General features: G+C 47.7%; 1 protein-coding gene across 3 annotated transcripts in view; it reads right to left on the bottom strand.

The window, feature by feature from the left end:
- The window catches only part of SBF2 (SET binding factor 2), a 919,918-nt gene that overhangs the window by 302,700 nt on the left and 597,775 nt on the right, over positions 1 to 19,443 (bottom strand). For all 3 annotated transcript variants that reach the window (XM_030200990.1, XM_030200991.1, XM_030200992.1), the window contains exons 15-16: positions 4,602 to 4,711; positions 1,062 to 1,211 (exon numbers count right to left, since the gene is read on the bottom strand). In XM_030200990.1, coding sequence (XP_030056850.1) covers positions 1,062 to 1,211; positions 4,602 to 4,711 — 260 coding nt within the window. The remainder of the gene's footprint in view (positions 1 to 1,061; positions 1,212 to 4,601; positions 4,712 to 19,443) is intronic.

Below are 19,443 nucleotides of genomic sequence, written 5' to 3'. Positions count from 1 at the left end.
CATTGCAGCAAGTTGAAATCATTCCAGCTGGGGAAAGGTTAAATGTTCAGCAAAATGTAACATTTGTCAAATCAGTTGTAACTAACTGTCTCATCTCTAGGTTTATACCAAAAGAAGAAACAGCAAAACAATTGGCACTAATTAGGACTTGTGCGCGGATCTGCCTGTGCCAGAGGCGGATTGACCATTTGGGCAATCAGGCAGTGTCCGAGGGCCCAGAGGCTCTAAGGGGGCCTATAGGCTCTGCCTGGATGGCCGTCGCCACAGCACATTGCAGCTTTCCCCGGTCCTACCCTGAAGGGTCTGCGGTGGAAGGAAAGAATCCCACTCTATCCTGCCCGTTGCTGCTACTCTGCATGATGATGAGCCAGTGCCGCCGTGTTTTAAAAATAGCTGAGATTTCCTGCAGAAGACTCATGAGACTAAAGCAGTAAGTCTCGGCAGCCATTTTGAAAAACACTTGCAGCCGCCAGGCATAGTAGCGATAGTAGGCAGGAAAGTGGGGTTCTTTCCTGCCCCCGAAGGCAGTGGCGGTGTGGGAGGGAGGCGGCGGTCAGTGGCTGAGGGAGGCCCCAATGACCTTTACTGCCTGGGGGCCCCAACTACTGAAAGCCCGCCCCTGGCCTGCACTATAATGCTGCGTGCCTAAATGGTCTCATGTGCAACTCAAAAGGGGGCATGGTCATGGGAGAGGCATGGGTGGGGGTTAGAGTCATTCTCAAAATTTCGGCGCACTGTTACAGAATACTGGGGTTACGAGCCCAACTTGTGCACCAAGATTTACAGCAGATTTCAGACAGCCATAAGTTCTCAGCCCAGAATGCCCTTTATAGAATAGCACTTAGTGCGGATTTTTCCTGGTGCCTAAATCTAAACACCATTTACTGAATCAGGTCCTATATTTGCCTCCAAAAGCACGTGACTTGGGATAGAAGAGGAAGTATTATGGTCCTAATGGATCATATGATCTTTACCTGCCATTACATTCTATGCTTCTCTAAGATGAGCATGAGGTATGGATGGGCAGTTTGGTTTTTATCTGTATTCTTGTTCTGTAATACCTGTAACGTGCAGTTCATCATTCGTACAATGTAGTCAAACTGCTGGTGGCCCAGTATTGCTCGGTTTTGCTGAACATGTAGACTCAGCTCCTGTGTAAGGCACTGGCGGGCTGCTTTTCCTTTGAGGGCTCTCAGCGCAGCAGGAAGTGTCTAGGAGACAGCAGAATGCAACCTTATTAAAATGATCAGACACATGTCACTTCATTAAGGTAGTTTTTGTCACATATTATTTGCAATGATCAACTATTTTCTTATTCTGTTGCAAATGTTTTCCCATAAAAACTGTGAAGCCATAAAATATGAGTAGCCTCTGTGATCCTAAGACACATTTCAGAAGCCTTACAGGTCTGGAAAGAATTGAAAATGGTACTGGAATAAGATGTTCACCATTGACTTAAACTTGTGATACAGAAAATGGCTGTATTTTTACATGATATTTCTGTACCAAAAAAATAGTAACTTGATTTATTGCTTCATTAGCATTGAAAGTCATCTGGAATAATTGGATGGATAGGTCCCAAATCATGATGATGCCTTGCTGGAATTTGTTTCTTGTAACACAACTAAAAAATATGATAGTTGAAAAGTATAATGTATTACTTTTTCTACAAAGAAAGTGTGAACTTCTACATGCTTCTCTCCTGAGTTGAAGATTTCCTAAACAGGCCTTGGTACTTCTGTGGAATCTATGCTTTGTATTTCAGCTGTATTAGTATAAAGAGGTCAAAAAATTCAACCACATGGTTGGTGTATAATTTGAAACATTTTCAAAACGTACGTATGTTCAGCAATGCTATCCATTTAGGTAGCACCAATGAATACCCATATATAACCTGTGTCACGGAACATCTAGCACCTACCTGGGGCTAACCCCGTGGCCACCTGGAGGGTCTATCCCCAACACTGCTTAGCCCTGCCTGCACCTGGGCATGTGCTCTATACTAGTCAACCCTCCACCTCACGCACTAGGTTCCACTTGTCTCTGGGCGTGTCTCCCAACTACAAGTTATTCCCTGGTGATTTCTAGGATGCTGGGGCCATACTCTCTGGGGTCCCACCACACAAACCACCAGGATTCTTACCAGGCCAGAGTCAATACACTAAAAAAGGTTTATTGTCATAAAAATATTGAACAGTGAACTATAAAAACAGATGGAACAAAAACAGCACATAATAACAGGTAACTGAACATGGATCAATATTAAAACTATCTAAACATTTAGTCACTACCTGGATAGTGCCTGGGGAGTGCAGGAAATATAGCTGCTGACAGGTTACACAATATAACTGTGCACAGGGTCTCAGTGAAGAGATCTTTCTCTCTCCTCTCCCTGGCTGAGACTGGAGAAATATCACATTTTAAAAGTATACTGCAGGTACTTCCTCTCTGTGCTAAACTAAAGAAAGAACAGTCACTTTCTGCCACAGCTTTACAACAAGAAAACACCACCTGCTGGCCAATAGGAGAAATACAATTCAAGAAATACAGTTTACAGTTGCCTAAAGTTAAATCTGCTATTTGTGCAGGCTGCTTGGATTCTTAACTTATACATTTAGTGGCTGAATATCACTGCTAAGATGTGTAAGTTTACATCTAATTGGCCCTGACCCCTTTCAGCTAATTTTGGAATGAATAGCAATTTATTAATTAATAATAACAATAACAGTGGAGGAGTAGCCTAGTGGTTAGTGCAGTGGACTTTGATCCTGGGGAACTGCGTTTGATTCCCACTGCAGCTCCTTGTGACTCTGGGCAAGTCACTTAACCCTCCACTGCCCCTGGTACAAAATAAGTACCTGAATATATGTAAACCGCTTTGAATGTAGTTGCAAAAACCTCAGAAAGGCGGTATATCAAGTCCCATTTCCCTTCTCCTTCCCTTTATCCAGACAAATTATCTCATGTCAATATTAAAAAGCATGTATGCATTTGGTGTCAGTACTTATTTTTTTAACTGGGGGTAACTGAACAAATAATTCTTGAGATCTTAATCGTTATGTGGGTTATTCCAGCAACAGCACCAGTCACACATGTCATTTCTGTAAGAAGTAATAACCAGTTGTTAATGTATAAATGAGGCTAGTTTTAAAACAGGGTACCTAGGTTAATAGGGCAGGAAGATGCATCTATGTGTCTTTACAAAATACTTTAAAGAATCCTGCAGAAATTACACCTAGATTAAAGGTGTGGACATTGTAACTGCTCAAGAGCAGATGTAAATGTTCATGCATACAATATATGTATATTCTACAGCTCTACCTATGTTCTGCCCTGAGAATGCCTACTATACATGCTGACTTGCACCAAGCATACTTCTGGACATAAACTAATTTTATAAGAGCCCACTGAGGTGTGTTAAACAGCATTTTATGTGCAAAATTCATTTATAAAATTACTCTACACAAGGCTATGGGCTGCACAAAAAAAAGAAGGCATATGTTAACGTCTACTTTGAATATCTAACTTATCCCTGTATGTTCAGCAGCACTGTCTAAACTGACAGTGTCACTGAATATATCTCTACATTAGATGTTTCAAAATATACACTGCCTGCCCCACTGAATATTGGCTTCTCTGTTCAAGAATTTAAGTGCGTTTGAATATTGACCCCATAGTCTTTATATTTATAAAACAGAATAAAATTAGTGAAAAACAAAACAAAAAAAAACAGTGAAACAAAACTTGAATTGTATTAGAGCACATGCAGAAAATCTATATTTATTGTTGATCACTCAGAGATAAAGGAAATAGTTGCACGTTGAGTTCTGTTTTTCTATTATTCAAATTAACCACACAGAAATGCAAGTGGGGACCAACCTTAGGCTCAGCAGCAGTACTGCGTAATGCCATGCAGAGGGACCTGGGTTTGAATTCTGACCTGCCTTCCACTTCCCATGCCTCAAAATACCACAGAGGCAAACCCCACTGCTCCTGAAGGGGACAGGGTGTTATGATTCTCACACAATGGTGACCAGGTTTAAGGATAACAACTGCATGGCTCCTGGCCAAGGACTGTCACTGTGGTGACTGCACACTGAAGTAAGTTGGAATATGATATAAAATAGGAGAAAAGACCCTGGATTGCTGTGAATGAAGGCTCCTGGTTCTAGATTACAGTCCTGGTTCCAACTGAACTGAAACTCAAAAAAGTAGGTGGAAAGTGGAATTACCTTCATTAAACAAACTAAAAATACACCAGTTGTCATGCATTAAAGAAAAAGCTATCCATACTAATGAGTTTTCTAGGAAGCCAAATGAACTGTATCATGTTATGAGTCAGGCTACATCTGCAGTAGTGCAAACCAACAAAACAGAAGACTTTTGGGTGCAAAGTACAGTCATATGAAAGTGCATTTAAGCCTTACCATGGTCCTATTGTTTGTTCACTTTTATACATGGGAATAAGCAATGAACCTGAAAATGTAGACATGTTTTTTTCTGGACAGGGGGAGTGTATCAATTACTGAACCCAAAACCTGAGCTATTTGATCCAGACATATCAAATGCTTGTTTAGGAGAGTTACCATTCCTTTTATTACCTTCTCGGTCTCCAAAGTTTTACTGTCAAATATGAATGAGATGCAGTTCTTAACAACTTCCAACCTTCGTGCACTGTTGAAAATCGAACTCGCTTTGTCCATTATGGAAACTGGCAAAGAAGAAAGAAAGGTATTTGTATGAAATGGTTGATCAATCAAGAATATGAAAGTAAGTGTTTTTCAACATAATAGCAGATGTTTATGTTTTGTAAGGAATAACTAATTCAGTTTTTCAACAGTGCATTAAAAAGTGTAGTGCTCAATGCTACTATATTCTTAAGGATCAGGTATATTTTTTTCAGGCAAACATATGCCAAATAAAAGTGCAGAAAGCCCACAAGCTAGCTTGTTTGTTCAGTTTTGAAATGGTGTAGTTTTTGGCCAAGGGTTTAATATATGGGAACGTGAAAGTTTCCCAGAAAATTGGTTGAAATATAGATTTATAAAAAAAGAACTAAAGAAAATTAGCCTTTGCAATTGTAGGAAATATCACATAGGAAAAGGGATTTGCAAGCGACAAGTGTCCCGGACCACTTGGGGATCAAAATATGCTTGAAGCAGGTAGTAGGAGCCCAATCAATGGGAGGCATATACAGTAACAGGGAAGGTTCCAAAGCTACAACTAAAAGGCTGATTGTGCTATGTCTGTTTTATGAAGCAGTGGCAAGGAAAAGTGTTGTGAGTGGAGTGGAGAAAGCAGCACATGTGAAAGTCTGAGTTAGAAGGTGGATGATTTGAGAAGTTTGGGGTAGAAAGAGGGCAAAGAAAGCGAAAGCTACATACCTGTAGAAGGTATTCTCCGAGGACAGCAGGCTGATTGCTCTCACTGATGGGTGACGTCCACGGCAGCCCCTCCAATCGGAAACTTCACTAGCAAAGGCCTTTACTAGTCCTCGCGCGCCCATGCGCACCGCGCATCCGCGGCTGTCTTCCCGCCCGAACCGGCTCGTGTTCGTTAGTCCCATATGTAGCAAGACAAACAAGGGAAGACACAACTCCAAAGGGGAGGCGGGCGTGTTTGTGAGAACAATCAGCCTGCTGTCCTCGGAGAATACCTTCTACAGGTATGTAGCATTCGCTTTCTCCGAGGACAAGCAGGCTGCTTGTTCTCACTGATGGGGTATCCCTAGCCCCCAGGCTCACTCAAAATAAAAAACACGGTCAATTGGGCCTCGCAACGGCGAGGACATAACTGAGATTGACCTAACTTTTTGAACTAACTGAGAGTGCAGCCTGGAACAGAATAAAAAGTGGGCCTAGGGGGGTGGAGTTGGATTCTAAACCCCAAACAGATTCTGCAGCACCGACTGCTCAAACCGACTGTCGCGTCAGGTATCCTGCTGTAGGCAGTAATGTGATGTGAATGTGTGGCCAGATGACCACGTCGCAGCTTTGCAAATCTCTTCGATGGTGGCTGACTTCAAGTGGGCCACTGACGCTGCCATGGCTCTAACACTATGAGCCGTGACATGACCCTCAAGAGTCAGCCCAGACTGGGCATAAGCAAAGGAGATGCAATCTGCTAGCCAATTAGAAATGGTGCGCTTCCCCACAGCCACTCCTCTCCTGTTGGGATCAAAAGAAACAAACAATTGGGCAGACTGTCTGTGGGGCTGTGTCCGCTCCAGATAGAAGGCCAATGCTCTCTTGCAGTCCAAGGTGTGCAGTTGATGTTCAGCAGGGCGGGTATGCAGACGGGGAAAGAATGTTGGCAAGACAATTGACTGGTTCAGATGGAACTCCGACACCACCTTTGGCAAGAACTTAGGGTGAGTGCGGAGGACTACTCTGTTATGATAAAATTTGGTAAGGAGCATGAGCTACTAGGGCTTGAAGCTCACTGACTCTACGAGCTGAAGTGACTGCCACCAAGAAAATGACCTTCCAGGTCAAGTACTTCAGATGGCAGGAATCCAGTGGCTCGAAAGGGGGTTTCATCAGCTGGGTGAGAACGACATTGAGATCCCAAGACACTGTAGAAGGTTTGATGGGGGGGCTTTGACAAAAGCAAACCTCTCATGAAGCGAACTAAAGGCTGTCCCGAAATCGGCTTACCTTCCACATGGCAATGGCATGCACTAATCGCACTAAGATGAACTCTTACAGAGTTGGTCTTAAGACCAGACTCGGACGTGCAGAAGGTATTCAAGCAGGGTCTGTGTAGGACAAGAGCGAGGATCTAGGGCCTTGCTGTCACACCAGACAGCAAACCTCCGCCACAGAAAGAAGTAACTCTTCTTAGTGAAATCTTTCCTGGAAGCAAGCAAGACACGGGAGACACCCTCTGAGAGACCCAAGGAGGCAAAATCTACGCTCTCAACATCCAGGCCGTGAGAGCCAGGGACCGGAGGTTGGGATGCGAAGCGCCTCCTCGTTCTGAGTAATGAGGGTTGGAAAACACTCCATCTCCACGGTTTTTCGGAAGACAATTCCAGAAGACGAGGGGAACCATATCTGACACGGCCAAAAGGGAGCGATCAGGATCATGGTGCCTCGATCCTGCTTGAGGTTCAGCAAAGTCTTCCCCACCAAAGGTATGAGAGGATAGGCATACAGGAGGCCCTCCCCCCAATGCAGGAGGAAGGCATCTGACGCTAGTCTGCCATGGGCCTGAAGTCTGGAACAGAATTGAGGACCTTGTGACTGACTTGAGCGGCGAAGAGATCCACCAAGGGGGTGCCCCACACTTGAAAGATCCTCGCGTACCACTCAGGAATTGAGAGACCACTCGTGAGGTTGCATGACCTGCCAGACTGTTGTTTACGCCTGCCAGATACGTGGCTTGAAGAAACTGCCGTTCCGACGAGCCCAAAGCCACATTCTGAGGGCCTCCTGACACAGGGGGCGAGATCCGGTGCCCCCCTGCTTGTTGATATAGTACATGGCAACCTGATTGTCCATCTGAATTTGAATAATTTGATGGACAGCCGATCCTCTGAAGGCCTTTAGAGCGTTCCAGACCGCTCGTAACTCCAGGAGATTGATCTGTAGACCTGTTCCTGGAGGGACCAACTCCCTTGGGTGTGAATCCCATTGGACATGAGCTCCCCATCCCAGGAGAGACGCATCCGTCGTCAGCACCTTTTGTGGCTGAGGAATTTGGAAGGACGGTCCCAGAGTCAAATTGGACCGAATTGTCCATCAATGGAGGGACTGAAGAAAACTCGTGGACAGCAAGATTACGTCCTCTAGGTCCCCCAGCAGCTTGATACCACTGAGACGCTAGGGTCCATTGAGCTGATCTCATGTGGAGGTGGGCCAAGGGAGTCACAATGCACTGTGGAGGCCATGTGGCCAGCAATCTCAACATCTGCCGAGCTGTGATCTGCTGAGTACGCTCGTACCCCAAGAAACAAGGGACAGAAGATTGTTGGCCCTCGCTTCCGGGAGGTAGGCACGAGCTGTCTGAGAATCCAGCAGAGCCCCTAGGTGGGACTTTGGGTAATTTATCACAAACCCAGTAGCTCCAGGAGTTGAATAGTCATCTGCATGGAACTGTAGAGCTCCTGCCTCGGAGGTGTTCTTTACCAGCCAATCGTTGAGGTAAGGGAACACGTGCACCCCCATCCTGCGTAGAAGACCACGCTACGACCAGCCAGGCACTTTGTGAACACCATGGGCGCGGAGGCGAAACCAAAGGGTAGCATACAATACTGAAAATGCCGTGTTCCCAGACGGAATCGAAGATACTGCCTGTGAGCTGGCAGTATCGGGATGTGAGTGTAAGCATCCTTTAAGTCCAGAGAGCATAGCCAATTGTTTTCCTGAATCATGGGAAGAAGGGTGCCCAGGGAAAGCATCCTGAACTTTTCTCGGACCAGATATTTGTTCAGGGCCCTTAGGTCTAGGATGGGACGCATCCCCCCAGTTTTCTTTTCCACAAGGAAGTACCTGGAATAGAATCCCAGTCCTTCTTGCCTGGGTGGCACGGGCTCGACCGCATTGGCGCTGAGAAGGGCGGAGAGTTCCTCTGCAAGTACCTGCTTGTGCTGGAAGCTGAAGGATTGAGCTCCCGGTGGGCAATTTGGAGGTTTTGATATCAAATTGAGGGAGTATCCCTGCTGGACTATTTGGAGAACCCACTGGTCGGAGGTTATGAGAGGCCACCTTTGGTGAAAAAAAGTTTAACCTGCCCCCGACCGGCATATCATCCGGCACAGACACTTTGACTTCGGCTATGTCACGCTTCACACGAAACACTGGATAGTGAGCCCTTGGGCTACTGCCGAGGACGGCAGCAGCAGGAGGAACACCCACCAGAACAGAAGCCACAGCAGAGAACAGGAAGATAGTCCACAAACTCAGCAGAACCGGGGCCAGGCAAATAAAGTCAAGGTCCAGCTCCAGGCACAGGTTCCAAGTCAGGTGGCAAGCAAAGTCCGAGTCCAGGTCCAGGTCCAGGCAAAGGTTCAAAGGCAAGCGGCAAGTAAAGTCAGAGTCCCAGGTCAGGCAAAGGTTCAAAGGCAGGCGGCAAGCAAAGTCAAAGTCCAGGTCCCAGACAAGGTTCAAAGGAAGAAACTGAAAGTAGCAATAAGCACAGCACAAACAACCCAGAAGACACACCGCTGAGGACCTCTGTTACAAGGCAAACTAGAAACACTTCCAGGTGGTAATAAAGGCCAACAGCCAGGGAGTTCACCAGGTACGGAAACAACTTAGTTCCAAAAAGTCTCGAGACCAACTGGCAGGCTAGAAAATCCGGACTGGACTGGCATGACTTCTGGAACCGGGAAAACCATCAACAGACAGTCCATTGCGACCACCAGGGGGCGAGATGAATGAGAGCATGATACCGGGGCAGAGTTATAACAGCACCTCCCTCTCCAGGCCCCCCCCCCCGCACCTCTCGGGTGATCTAGGTCTCCATGGATATCTGATGGAATCTGTTGTTGAGTTTAAGCGAATGATCCATAATCCCTGTACTAGTCATGGGGTCGTGAAACGGTCCGATTGTAACCGGACTGGAGCTTGTACATCGAGTTGGCCCGATTGCCCAGCACCGAAGCAGGGCTACCCCGCCATGATTCCTGGGGACTCCTCTGTGAGCCTTGAGATCTCCAAAACATCATGGCGTTCCTGAGCTTTAAGACCTGAATCCTGTTCTCGAGGAGAGGCGTAGGATAACCCGCCTCGAGGGATCTGCTTGGAACTCCTGATGGCAGAACGCTGGGGTTTGGACGCCTTGCAACTCCAGCTTGGAACTGGCTGATCGGGGGCGCCATGCAGACACAGTGCAGATCATTCCAGCAACATCCGAGTTCTGGGACTGTGAGTCACTAATATCAGTCCAGGCATCTGATTCTTGGTCTTGTCGTTCGCTGTCAATCTCCACCATGATCCGACCATGAGGCAATCCTTCCTGCAGGACTCACCCCAGTCCAAAATTTCATCACCCTTTTCCCAGTTCTAGGATCGGATTGTGGCTCTGTAACCACGGTAGACCCAACACAATGGGTTGCAAACGGTTGACTGGAGGACATAAAGGAAATGTCTTCTCTGTGATCCCCAATACATAAGCTCACCGGACCCGTCTGAGTGTTACATACCCTTGAATGCATCCATAAACCTGAAAAAGCGGCATGGGCTTAGGTAGTTCTGTGATTAGGAATGTTCAATTGATGAACCAGGGCCTCGGCTATAAGTTTCCACCGGCCCCGAATCCAGGAAACTTCAGTCTGTTCCCTCTTGTGACAAGATCGAGCATAGTGGGCACCAAGAATTGAGTACGAAGAATCCAGGTGATAGACTTACTATAGTGCCTGCTGTCAACCCCTGATCCAGGGGTGCCGGTTTAAGAGGGCACCTGGCCGCATAATATCCAATATCACCACAATACAGAAAAAGGTTGAGACTCTGACGTCTCTGTTTCTCCTGCATAGTGAGGGAAGTGTGTCCTAATTGCATGGGTTCTGCGGGTGGTAGTGGAGAAGCCTCCTGGCCTTTAGACACCGGGGGCACAGCCTGAAGACTAGGTGTTTTGGTTCCCACCCTTTCTGCGGAGCGCCGTTCTTGGTTACGCTCCTGGAACCGAATATCAATTGTAGTGCAGAGTCTAATCAGGTCATCCAATCCCGTAGGAAGGTCACGTCCAGCTAGCTCATCCTTAATTTGGGGTGCCAAACCCTGCCAAAAGGTCGCGACCAGGCTCTCATTATTCCAAGTTAACTCAGAAGCCAGGGTGCGGAACTGGATGGCATAGTCGCCCAAAGTCCGCGTTCCCTGCTTTAATCTCAAAAGTGCTGACGTTGCGGAGGTAACTTTCCCCGGGCTCCTCAAACACTCGTCTAAATTGATCCAGGAAATTGCAGAGGTCATGCGTCACTGGGTCATTCTTCTCCCACAAAGGGGACGTCCAGGCCAGAGCCTGTCCAGACAATAGCGACATAATATAGGCTATCTGAGTTCTTTCAGAAGGAAAGTCCCGAGCTTGAAGCTCAAAAATTATAGCACACTGATTGAGAAAACCCCTACAGTCTTTAGGATTCCCATCATATCTTGGGGGTGACTTCAGACGGATACCTGGCCTTACCAGAGCTGCCGCCGATCCTGAGTCTGAATCTGGAGGAGCCACCCCGGAAGATGTCCTAAGGCCTGGGGGGTTAAGGTGCACATATTGGCTGCTCTTTGAGCAGGGACTGTCCTTCTATGTTAAACTGTACAGTGCTGCGTAACCCTAGTAGCGCTTTAGAAATGTTAAATAGTAGTAGTAGTAGTTGTTAACAACTTTGTTATAGAGTTTATAAAGGTGTGCTATCGCACCGGCGAGTGATTCTTCCAAGCTCGTTGCCTTGCAATCTGTCACGCTTCACACGAAACACTGGATAGTGAGTCCTTGGGCTACTGCCGAGGACGGCAGCGGCAGGAGGAACACCCACCGGAACAGAAGCCACAGCAGAGAACAGGAAGATAGTCCACAAACCCAGCAGAACCGGGGCCAGGCAAAGAAAGTCAAGGTCCAGCTCCAGGCACAGGTTCCAAGTCAGGCGGCAAGCAAAGTCCGAGTCCAGGTCCAGGCAAAGGTTCAAAGGCAAGCGGCAAGTAAAGTCAGAGTCCAGGTCCAGGCAAAGGTTCAAAGGCAGGCGGCAAGCAAAGTCAAAGTCCAGGTTCAGGCAAAGATTCAAAGGAAGAAACTGAAAGTAGCAAAAGCACAGCAACAAACAACCACAGAAGACACACCTCTGAGGGCCTCTGTTGCAAGGCAAACTAGAAACAGCCAGGGAGTTCACCAGGTACGGAAACAACTTAGTTCCAAATAGTCTCGAGACCAACTGGCAGGCTAGAAAATCCGGACTGGACCGACATGACTTCTGGAATCGGGAAAACCATCAACAGTCAGTCCATTGTGACCACCAGGTCTGACCACCAGGGGGCGAGATGAATGAGAGCATGATACCAGAGCAGAGTCATAACAGGCTATGCTCTGCTGGAGCCAGTCAAAAGCCCGCCCCTTGCTTTTGCTGGGGAGCCGCAGGGGCTTGCTGAGTCGCACGCTGCTGACGAGAGCGAGCGCGCTGGGGCTTAGCCTGGGCAGCAGGCTGGCGAGAGGGAGGATTGTACCTACGCCTATTAGAAGAATAGATAACAGTCCTTCTTCCACCATAAAAACGTCTACGTTGAGGTAGATGCTGAAGGCGCTCGGCGGGAGGATTTGTCGAAAGCGGTATCCCACTGGTGGAGCTGCTCTACCACCTGTTCGACCTTTTCACCAAAAATATTATCCCCCCGGCAAGGAGAATTCGCAATCCGCTGCTGGATCCTATTTTCCAGGTCAGAGTCATAAGAGTCTGCGCATCACCACACCTTGAGCAGCGGCCCTGGACGCGACATCAAAAGTATCGTAAACACCCCTGGCCAGGAATTTACGACACGCCTTCAGCTGCCTGACCACCTGCTGAAAAGGCTTGGCTTGCTCAGAAGGGAGCTTATCCACCAAGTCCGCCAACTGCCTCACATTATTCCGCATATGAATGCTTGTGTAGAGCTGGTAAGACTGGATTTTGGCCACGAGCTTTGAGGAATGGTAGGCCTTCCTCCCAAAAGAATCCAAGGTTTTAGAGTCTGCCCAGGGGTGCCGAAGCATACTCTCTAGAACTCTTGACCTTCTTAAGGGCCAGATCCACAACCCCAGAGTCGTGGAGGACAACTGAGTCCGCATCAACTCAGGGTCCCCATGGATCCGATACTGGGACTCGATCTTCTTGGGAATGTGGGGATTAGTTAGCGGCTTCGCCCAGTTCTCCAGCAATGTCTTCTTGAAGACATGATGCATAGGTACTGTGGACGATTCCTTAGGTGGCGAAGAATAGTCCAAAAGCTCAAACATTTCGGCTCTTGGCTCATCCTCCATAACCACAGGGAAGGGAATTGCTGTAGACATTTCCCGGACAAAGGCCGCGAAAGATAAACAGGAGGAGAAAGCTGTCTTTCAGGGAGGGAGTGGGATCAGAAGGAAGACCGTCCGACTCCTCATCCGAGAAATATCTAACATCTTCCTCTGCTTCCCACTAGGCCTCACCATCGGTGTCGGACACTAGTTCATGAACCTCTGTCCGAAGCCGCACCCGCCTCGACTCCGTAGACACATGGCCACGGTGGGAACGTCGAGAATATACTCCCGCATCGGCGGCGATGAAACTCCCTCCATTGACGTCGTCGGAGAGTCTACTTGGGAGGCAGCCGACGCAGGCACCGTAAGCGGTACCAGCCCCAGAGACCTCACGACGGGCAAGGGACCAGCCGACGCCTCACTCGACGGCACTGGCGGCGCAAGCACCCCCGGTACCAGAGGAGAAGGGCGTAACAGCTCCTCCAGGATCCCTGGAAGGATGGCCCTGAGGCTCTCGCTTAGAGTGACTGTCGAGGAAGGCTGGGAGTCCGGTACAGGCGACGAACTGAGAACCTGCTCAGGGCGCGGAGGCGGTATCGGGCTATCCAGGGTAGAGCGCATCGACATCTCCTGAATAGAAGGTGAGCAGTCCTCCCGGCGTCGATGCCTAGTGGGTGCCGACTCCCTCAGCGACCCAGAGCTCTCGGTACCACGTCAGGAAGGTGACCGGTGCCGATGCTTTTTTGCCTTCACACGAAGCACGTCACCGGAACCTCCCGGTACCGACGAGGAGGACGTCAAATCCAAGCGTCGCTTCCTCGGGGCCGGGTCCAAAGAAGGTTGATCCTGGGGGGGGCTGTACCGCAGGAGCCCTCGAGGCAGGGGGAGACCTACTCGAGGGCTCACTGCCACCAGCAGGGGAATGGACAGACCTCACCTGCACTCCGGACGAAGAATCACCTCCGACGACATCAGTACCAATGATGATCTCGGTACCGTAGACGCTGGAGCACCGTTGATTGACCTCGGTACCCGCAGTCGATGCACCCCGCCGATGACCTCGATACTGTGACCGTCGAAGCACCGGACAACAACGTTCCACTGGACCAATCTCGCCGCCTGAGTTCTCTTTTTTAACAAACAACAGAGAGTACAGGCCTGAGGACAGTGCCCAGCCCCCAGACACTGAAGGCACGAAGCGTGCCTATCAGTGAGCGAGATAGCCCGGTTGCACTGGGTGCACTTCTTGAAGCCGCTGGAGGCTCGATGACATGGGCGGAAAAATCACGCCGGTGAAATCAAAATTCCGCGATGATGGCAAAGGCACCAAAAATAAAGGGAGAAAAAACCCCGTACGAGCGGCGAACAGGGCTGCTATCGAAAGCGAAAAAAAACTTACACTGGAAAAGAACTCGAAAATAAAGGAAAAAATTTTCTGTTTTTTTTTTTTTTGAATACGCAAGGAGAACAAAAGAAGACTTCCGAAACAGAAGGACGGAAGAAAATCGTGAGGGTCTCCTGAGGGCACAGGACAGAAACACAGCCGTCCCGAGCGCAGAAAAAAGAAGACTGACGAACACCGAGCGAGTCGGGTGGGAAGACGGTCACGCATGCGCGGTCGGCGTGCGCGCGCGAGGCCTAGCAACGTCTTTGCTAGGGAAGATCTCCGATTGGAGGGGTTGCCATGGACGTCACCCATCAGTGAGAACAAGCAGCCTGCTTGTCCTCGGAGAAATATCATTAAATACAGTGGGACCTGAAGAAAAACAGTAGCAGGATGATGTCTGGAGGAAACTGCCAAGCAGTACCTGGTAGGAGGCTATACCAGTGTTTGGAGGAGAGGGAGTTGGAGCAGCGGAAGCTGGAGGAGGACTGGTGGATAGAGGTGCAGGGAGACAGAAAGAAAATGGCACCTGGATATGTGTGTGGGGGGAGGGGAACAGGCCAAGAGGGCCAGTTGCAGCCATGGCTACAGGGAGTGACCTAAAGAGCTGATACGTAAAGGCTCTGTGTGTTGGTGGGAGACAGGAGGAGTACTATTTTTTTTATTTAGACTTCAAGGCAGTTTACAAAACTAGAGACAGAGTCAGGTGACAGTAACAGTGCTGCTTTCTGATTAACACTGAAGTTTTCAGACTACAGAGGAATAGTCTGTATAAGGATGGCTGAATGCTGGATGGGATGGAGCAGAACAGTTAGATGATGGACCATCAGGCAAGGAGATGGGGAGATACTGGACATGGAGGGAGAGGAGAGGGAGACAAAAGAGGTAATGCTTGGACCATTTCTGAAAAAACCTTCACTGGCTACCAAGTACAGTAAGAGCTAAATTTAAAACTCTATGTCTGATTATCAAGGCCCTTAAAAGGAAGTGGGTCAGAGTAGTTGAAAAAGAGGATCTCTCTTTATACATCTCCAAGGTTGCTAAGGTCCTCCAAAAAGAATACCCCTAATCATACCCTCTCCAAAGGATATCACAAGATGTGACAGCTGCCAATCACAAACAATATATCTTGTTAGAAAACATTCATTATTGCTATTCAAATGAACATTATTAAAAAAAGTCCCACTGATAATAATGAGGTCTACATTATGTAAAGCATTAATATGTTAATGCAGGCTAGTAAATCTAGCCCTCAGTGCAGAAAGTTATGCACTAGGGCTCTGTGCCACAGCTCTGTGCAGGTTTTCCTAAAGCACAAGTAAAAGAACTGTCACGGTCTGAACCATGCACCCCACACCCCGGGCTCACCTTGCCCCTTCGCAGATTGGATCCTGTCTCTGGATTAGCTTCCAGAGGCCTCCACAGTATATCAGGCCATCTGCATACTGCCTCTGGAATACTGCAGCCTCCTCCAACCCAACACGCCTCTCTCTCCACAAATCCAGACGCTGGCATCCTAGGGCGCGTGTGCAAAGTCCCAGGGTTTAAAGGGCCAGAAGAGAGTTTCGGTCTGAGCACCCAAGGTGACATCATCGGGCTGGAGACCTATTTTAGGAAGTCTAGGCATCCTTTCCAATGCCTTCGCAACAGGTCTCCTTGCCTTCAGCTTGTTCCAGCCTTGCCTTGCCCTGTCTCTAGTCTTACCTCCGACTGTTCCTGCCTCTCCCTAGGTCACGGTTCTGCTGGGCCTACCCACAAGGGCTCTTTTCAGAGCCATCTGCTGGCCTCCTCTCCTCAAGAAGTACTCACCTGCCATCAGCTGAGATTCCTCGACCCTTGGGAATCTCAGCCCCTCGACCCTAGCTGCAGTCCAAGGTCTCACCCACCTGCCCTGTGACAAGGAAAAATTTGCTTCCTGATGCAGTAAGTAGTAATGTGGGACAGCACACCAGACTCATGTACACAACGGTCTGCACTAAGGGCAGCTACATTTTGGTGCAAGTAAAAATTTTTATCAGCATCAGAACTTAATGCACATATATCCAAACATGAACTGGAATGCTATATTCCACATACAATTTTGTAATACTATTTTTTTTTTTTTTTGCAGAACGGCATTTTAGCACATGCACAGATGTATGCAAGTTGAAGTGCTGATACACAGTTTTTGAAAACATCAATTTTCTCAACAGTCCAGCATTTCTTTATTCCAGTGCACCTCCTCCCTCAGCTCTTCCTCCTCAAAGCAGCCAGACAGAGTTGCAGCTCTTGTATACTTGTCATTACAGAGAAGAAACAGACATAAAATCCTCACCAGTGTAGACCATCGAATGGGCTAACCTTTTACACCTCCTCAAGGCTTACATTAAAACTCCAGCACTAGAGCCTTCCGGTCTTCTGTACACTTCTCTGCATCTGTGCTAAATCCCTAATATCTTCATTACCATATGGTTTAAATGTGCTGTACACTGATGACTACCAGAGGCTTTGCACACAGTTAGCTCATATGCAAAACTCCTTTTTAAATCCAGTGCCCAAAAATTGTGTGCTAAAGCCAAGCTAACCTAGGCACAAGCCTATATTACCTCAGCCCCATATCTGAATTTAAGTTGCCTTAAGTTACCAATGAAAAGCAGTGTACTAAATATAATTAAAACAAAGTTTCACACACAATTAGCTCATTGGCATGGGATGCAAAGTTGCACAGGAAGACAGCAGCTAATCTGTATAAAACTGCATGGTTAGAACATCAGCCTCAAACAGCAATGCTAATAAAAATATTTTTACATACCGTAATTCAGTTGGCTGTTAAAATCAGTAAAATAAGATTCCTATTTTTGATTCTGAATTTTATTCTATTCCTGAGATGATCGTACTATTCCTAAGCTCATTCTTATGAAAATCACCTCCAGGCATCATGTTCATAAGGTAAAATTTGAATCTAGCAAGTACAATTGGGTTTGTGAATGAGATTTTGAGACTGCAACTATATATGGATGAAAAGGTGACCTTGGAGTATAAAGAAAAGAAAAATCCAAGGAGTGAAAAAAAAAAAAAGTGAATAAAGAACCTAGCTCAGATTGCTACTCAGAGCACAACTGGATAACACGCCACATTTCAGATGAGAGAATTACATCACTTTCTGAACGTTTTCTTTTGACTGCAGTCGGTACACAGTTCATTTGGACTTAGAGGTAGATGCACTAAACGTTTTTCATCGTTAAATGAGCCCTCAGGGAAGAATTTCCTATCCTTTCCATGCACATAAGCCTATTTTCCGACGACAGTAGCAGCTAACGAAAATGGAATGGAGATGAGCAATTAGTGTGAAAACCCCATTGAAACGACATGCACTAACCTTTTCCGATTGCCTTTACGCAGGAAAAAGGCAGGAAAACTAACGAGAGGTCTGGACCTCTCGTTAGGACAGCTCTGTGCCAGGAAAAAGTGTTAAGTGAAAAAATAAACAAACTTTGAGCCAATCCCAGCGCATTAGCAGAGCTAAAAGCGCTGTGATTGGTCCAAAGGACCTCAGAAAACACATAAAAAAATAAAAATAAAAAAAGAATCGGGAGGGGGCAAGGGCGCTCATCAGGAGCGTCCTGTACGGACGGCCTTGCCCCCCCCCCCCGCTGCTCCCCACTTTCCGCCGCTCCCCCCACCCCGAAAAAGCAAACTTCTAGAAGCCCCTGCCCCCCTCCCTTCCTCACTACTCTCTCACCTCAGCTCCGCCTCCCGACATCCTCCGTCCGTGCCCCGCCCCCTTTTGGGGTCGTCGCCGCCATTCCCCTCCTCCATCGGGCCCCCTTCCTCTTACCGGGCCCGTGCAGCGCCTCTCTCATCTGTCCGAAGGCGCTGCACGGGCAAGAAGAAAGCTGAATCAGCTGATGCCTGCCTTCGCGATGGCACGTCTTTCTCCTGCTGCGCCCGCCCCTGTCTGACGTCAGTAACCTACGTAGGTTACCGACGTCAGAAAGGGGCGGGCCCAGCAGGAGAAAGACGCGCCATCGAAGCTGGGCGAAGGCAGGCATCAGCTGTCTTCTTGCCCGTTGCAGCGCCTTCGGACAGAGGAGAGAGGCGCTGCACGGGCCCGGTAAGAGGGAGGGGGGCCCGATGGAGGAGGGGAATGGCGGCGACGACCCCAAAAGGGGGCGGGGCACAGGACGGAGGATGTCGGGAGGCGGAGCTGAGGTGAGAGTAGTGAGGAAGGGAGGGGGGCAGGGGCTGCTTGAATTTTGCTTTTTCGGGGTGGGGGGAGCGGCGGAAAGTGGGGAGCAGCGGGGGGGGGGGGGGGGGGGGGGGGGGGGGGGGGGGCAAGGGCGCTCATCAGGAGCGTCCTGTACGTTTCAATACCGATCTCAGCATGTGTGACTTTTTTTTTTGGTGCATTTTTCGTTATTTTAAAATCGTTAGGGACTTTAACGATTTAGATTTTTTTACGTTTGGTTGCTGCATCTGCCTCTTAATTTCTGATCAGAATAGGAGAAATATTCTATTCAGCCTTGGTTTGAGACCCAATGCATTTCCTATGACGCGTATCATAACTTTCAGCATTTCTCAAATTTGGAAATCAAAATCACCAAGATAACTTAGCTCCTAAACAAGTTTGGTTCAGCTAGGTACAGCTTTTTAAGATTTAAAAGGTAGGGGGAGAGGCCACACTCAGGAAGCCATAAAGTACAAGACACAAACATCCTATATGATCTGATAAGCCTCCCTTCACATCAAAGACTTAAAATATAAAAAATGTTTCTTACATTTTTAGTAGCGTGATATAGTGACCAAGAATGTGAACTCTTTTATTTGATAAAAAGCAATGTTTTCTATGCATTTCATTTGGGTGCAAGTTGACAGTTTTCTATATATCTTAATTAGGATCAAGTTGCCATATAAAGCTCTGTCCCCCTAAAGTCTTATGGCTTTGGAAGAACTTAAAAAACAATTTAAATAGCATTTAAATGTGACTGAACGGTTAGATAGGTTGAAATTGCAGTTCAAAATGGCAAATAAAGAAAATTATGAGCACTTGCCATAACGGCTCAGAATCTGGGTTTCAATTTCACATTGAAAACAAATGCAAAAGGGGATGGATATATGATAGACTAAGACCCGTTCTCAGAGGACAGTGATTG

This window comes from Microcaecilia unicolor, chromosome 4 (genome assembly GCF_901765095.1).
Source record: "Microcaecilia unicolor chromosome 4, aMicUni1.1, whole genome shotgun sequence".
In the NCBI taxonomy this organism is placed as follows: Eukaryota; Metazoa; Chordata; class Amphibia; order Gymnophiona; family Siphonopidae; genus Microcaecilia; species Microcaecilia unicolor.
The sequence above is the reverse complement of the archived record's forward strand: the minus strand, read 5'-3'. Positions and strand labels throughout refer to the sequence as shown.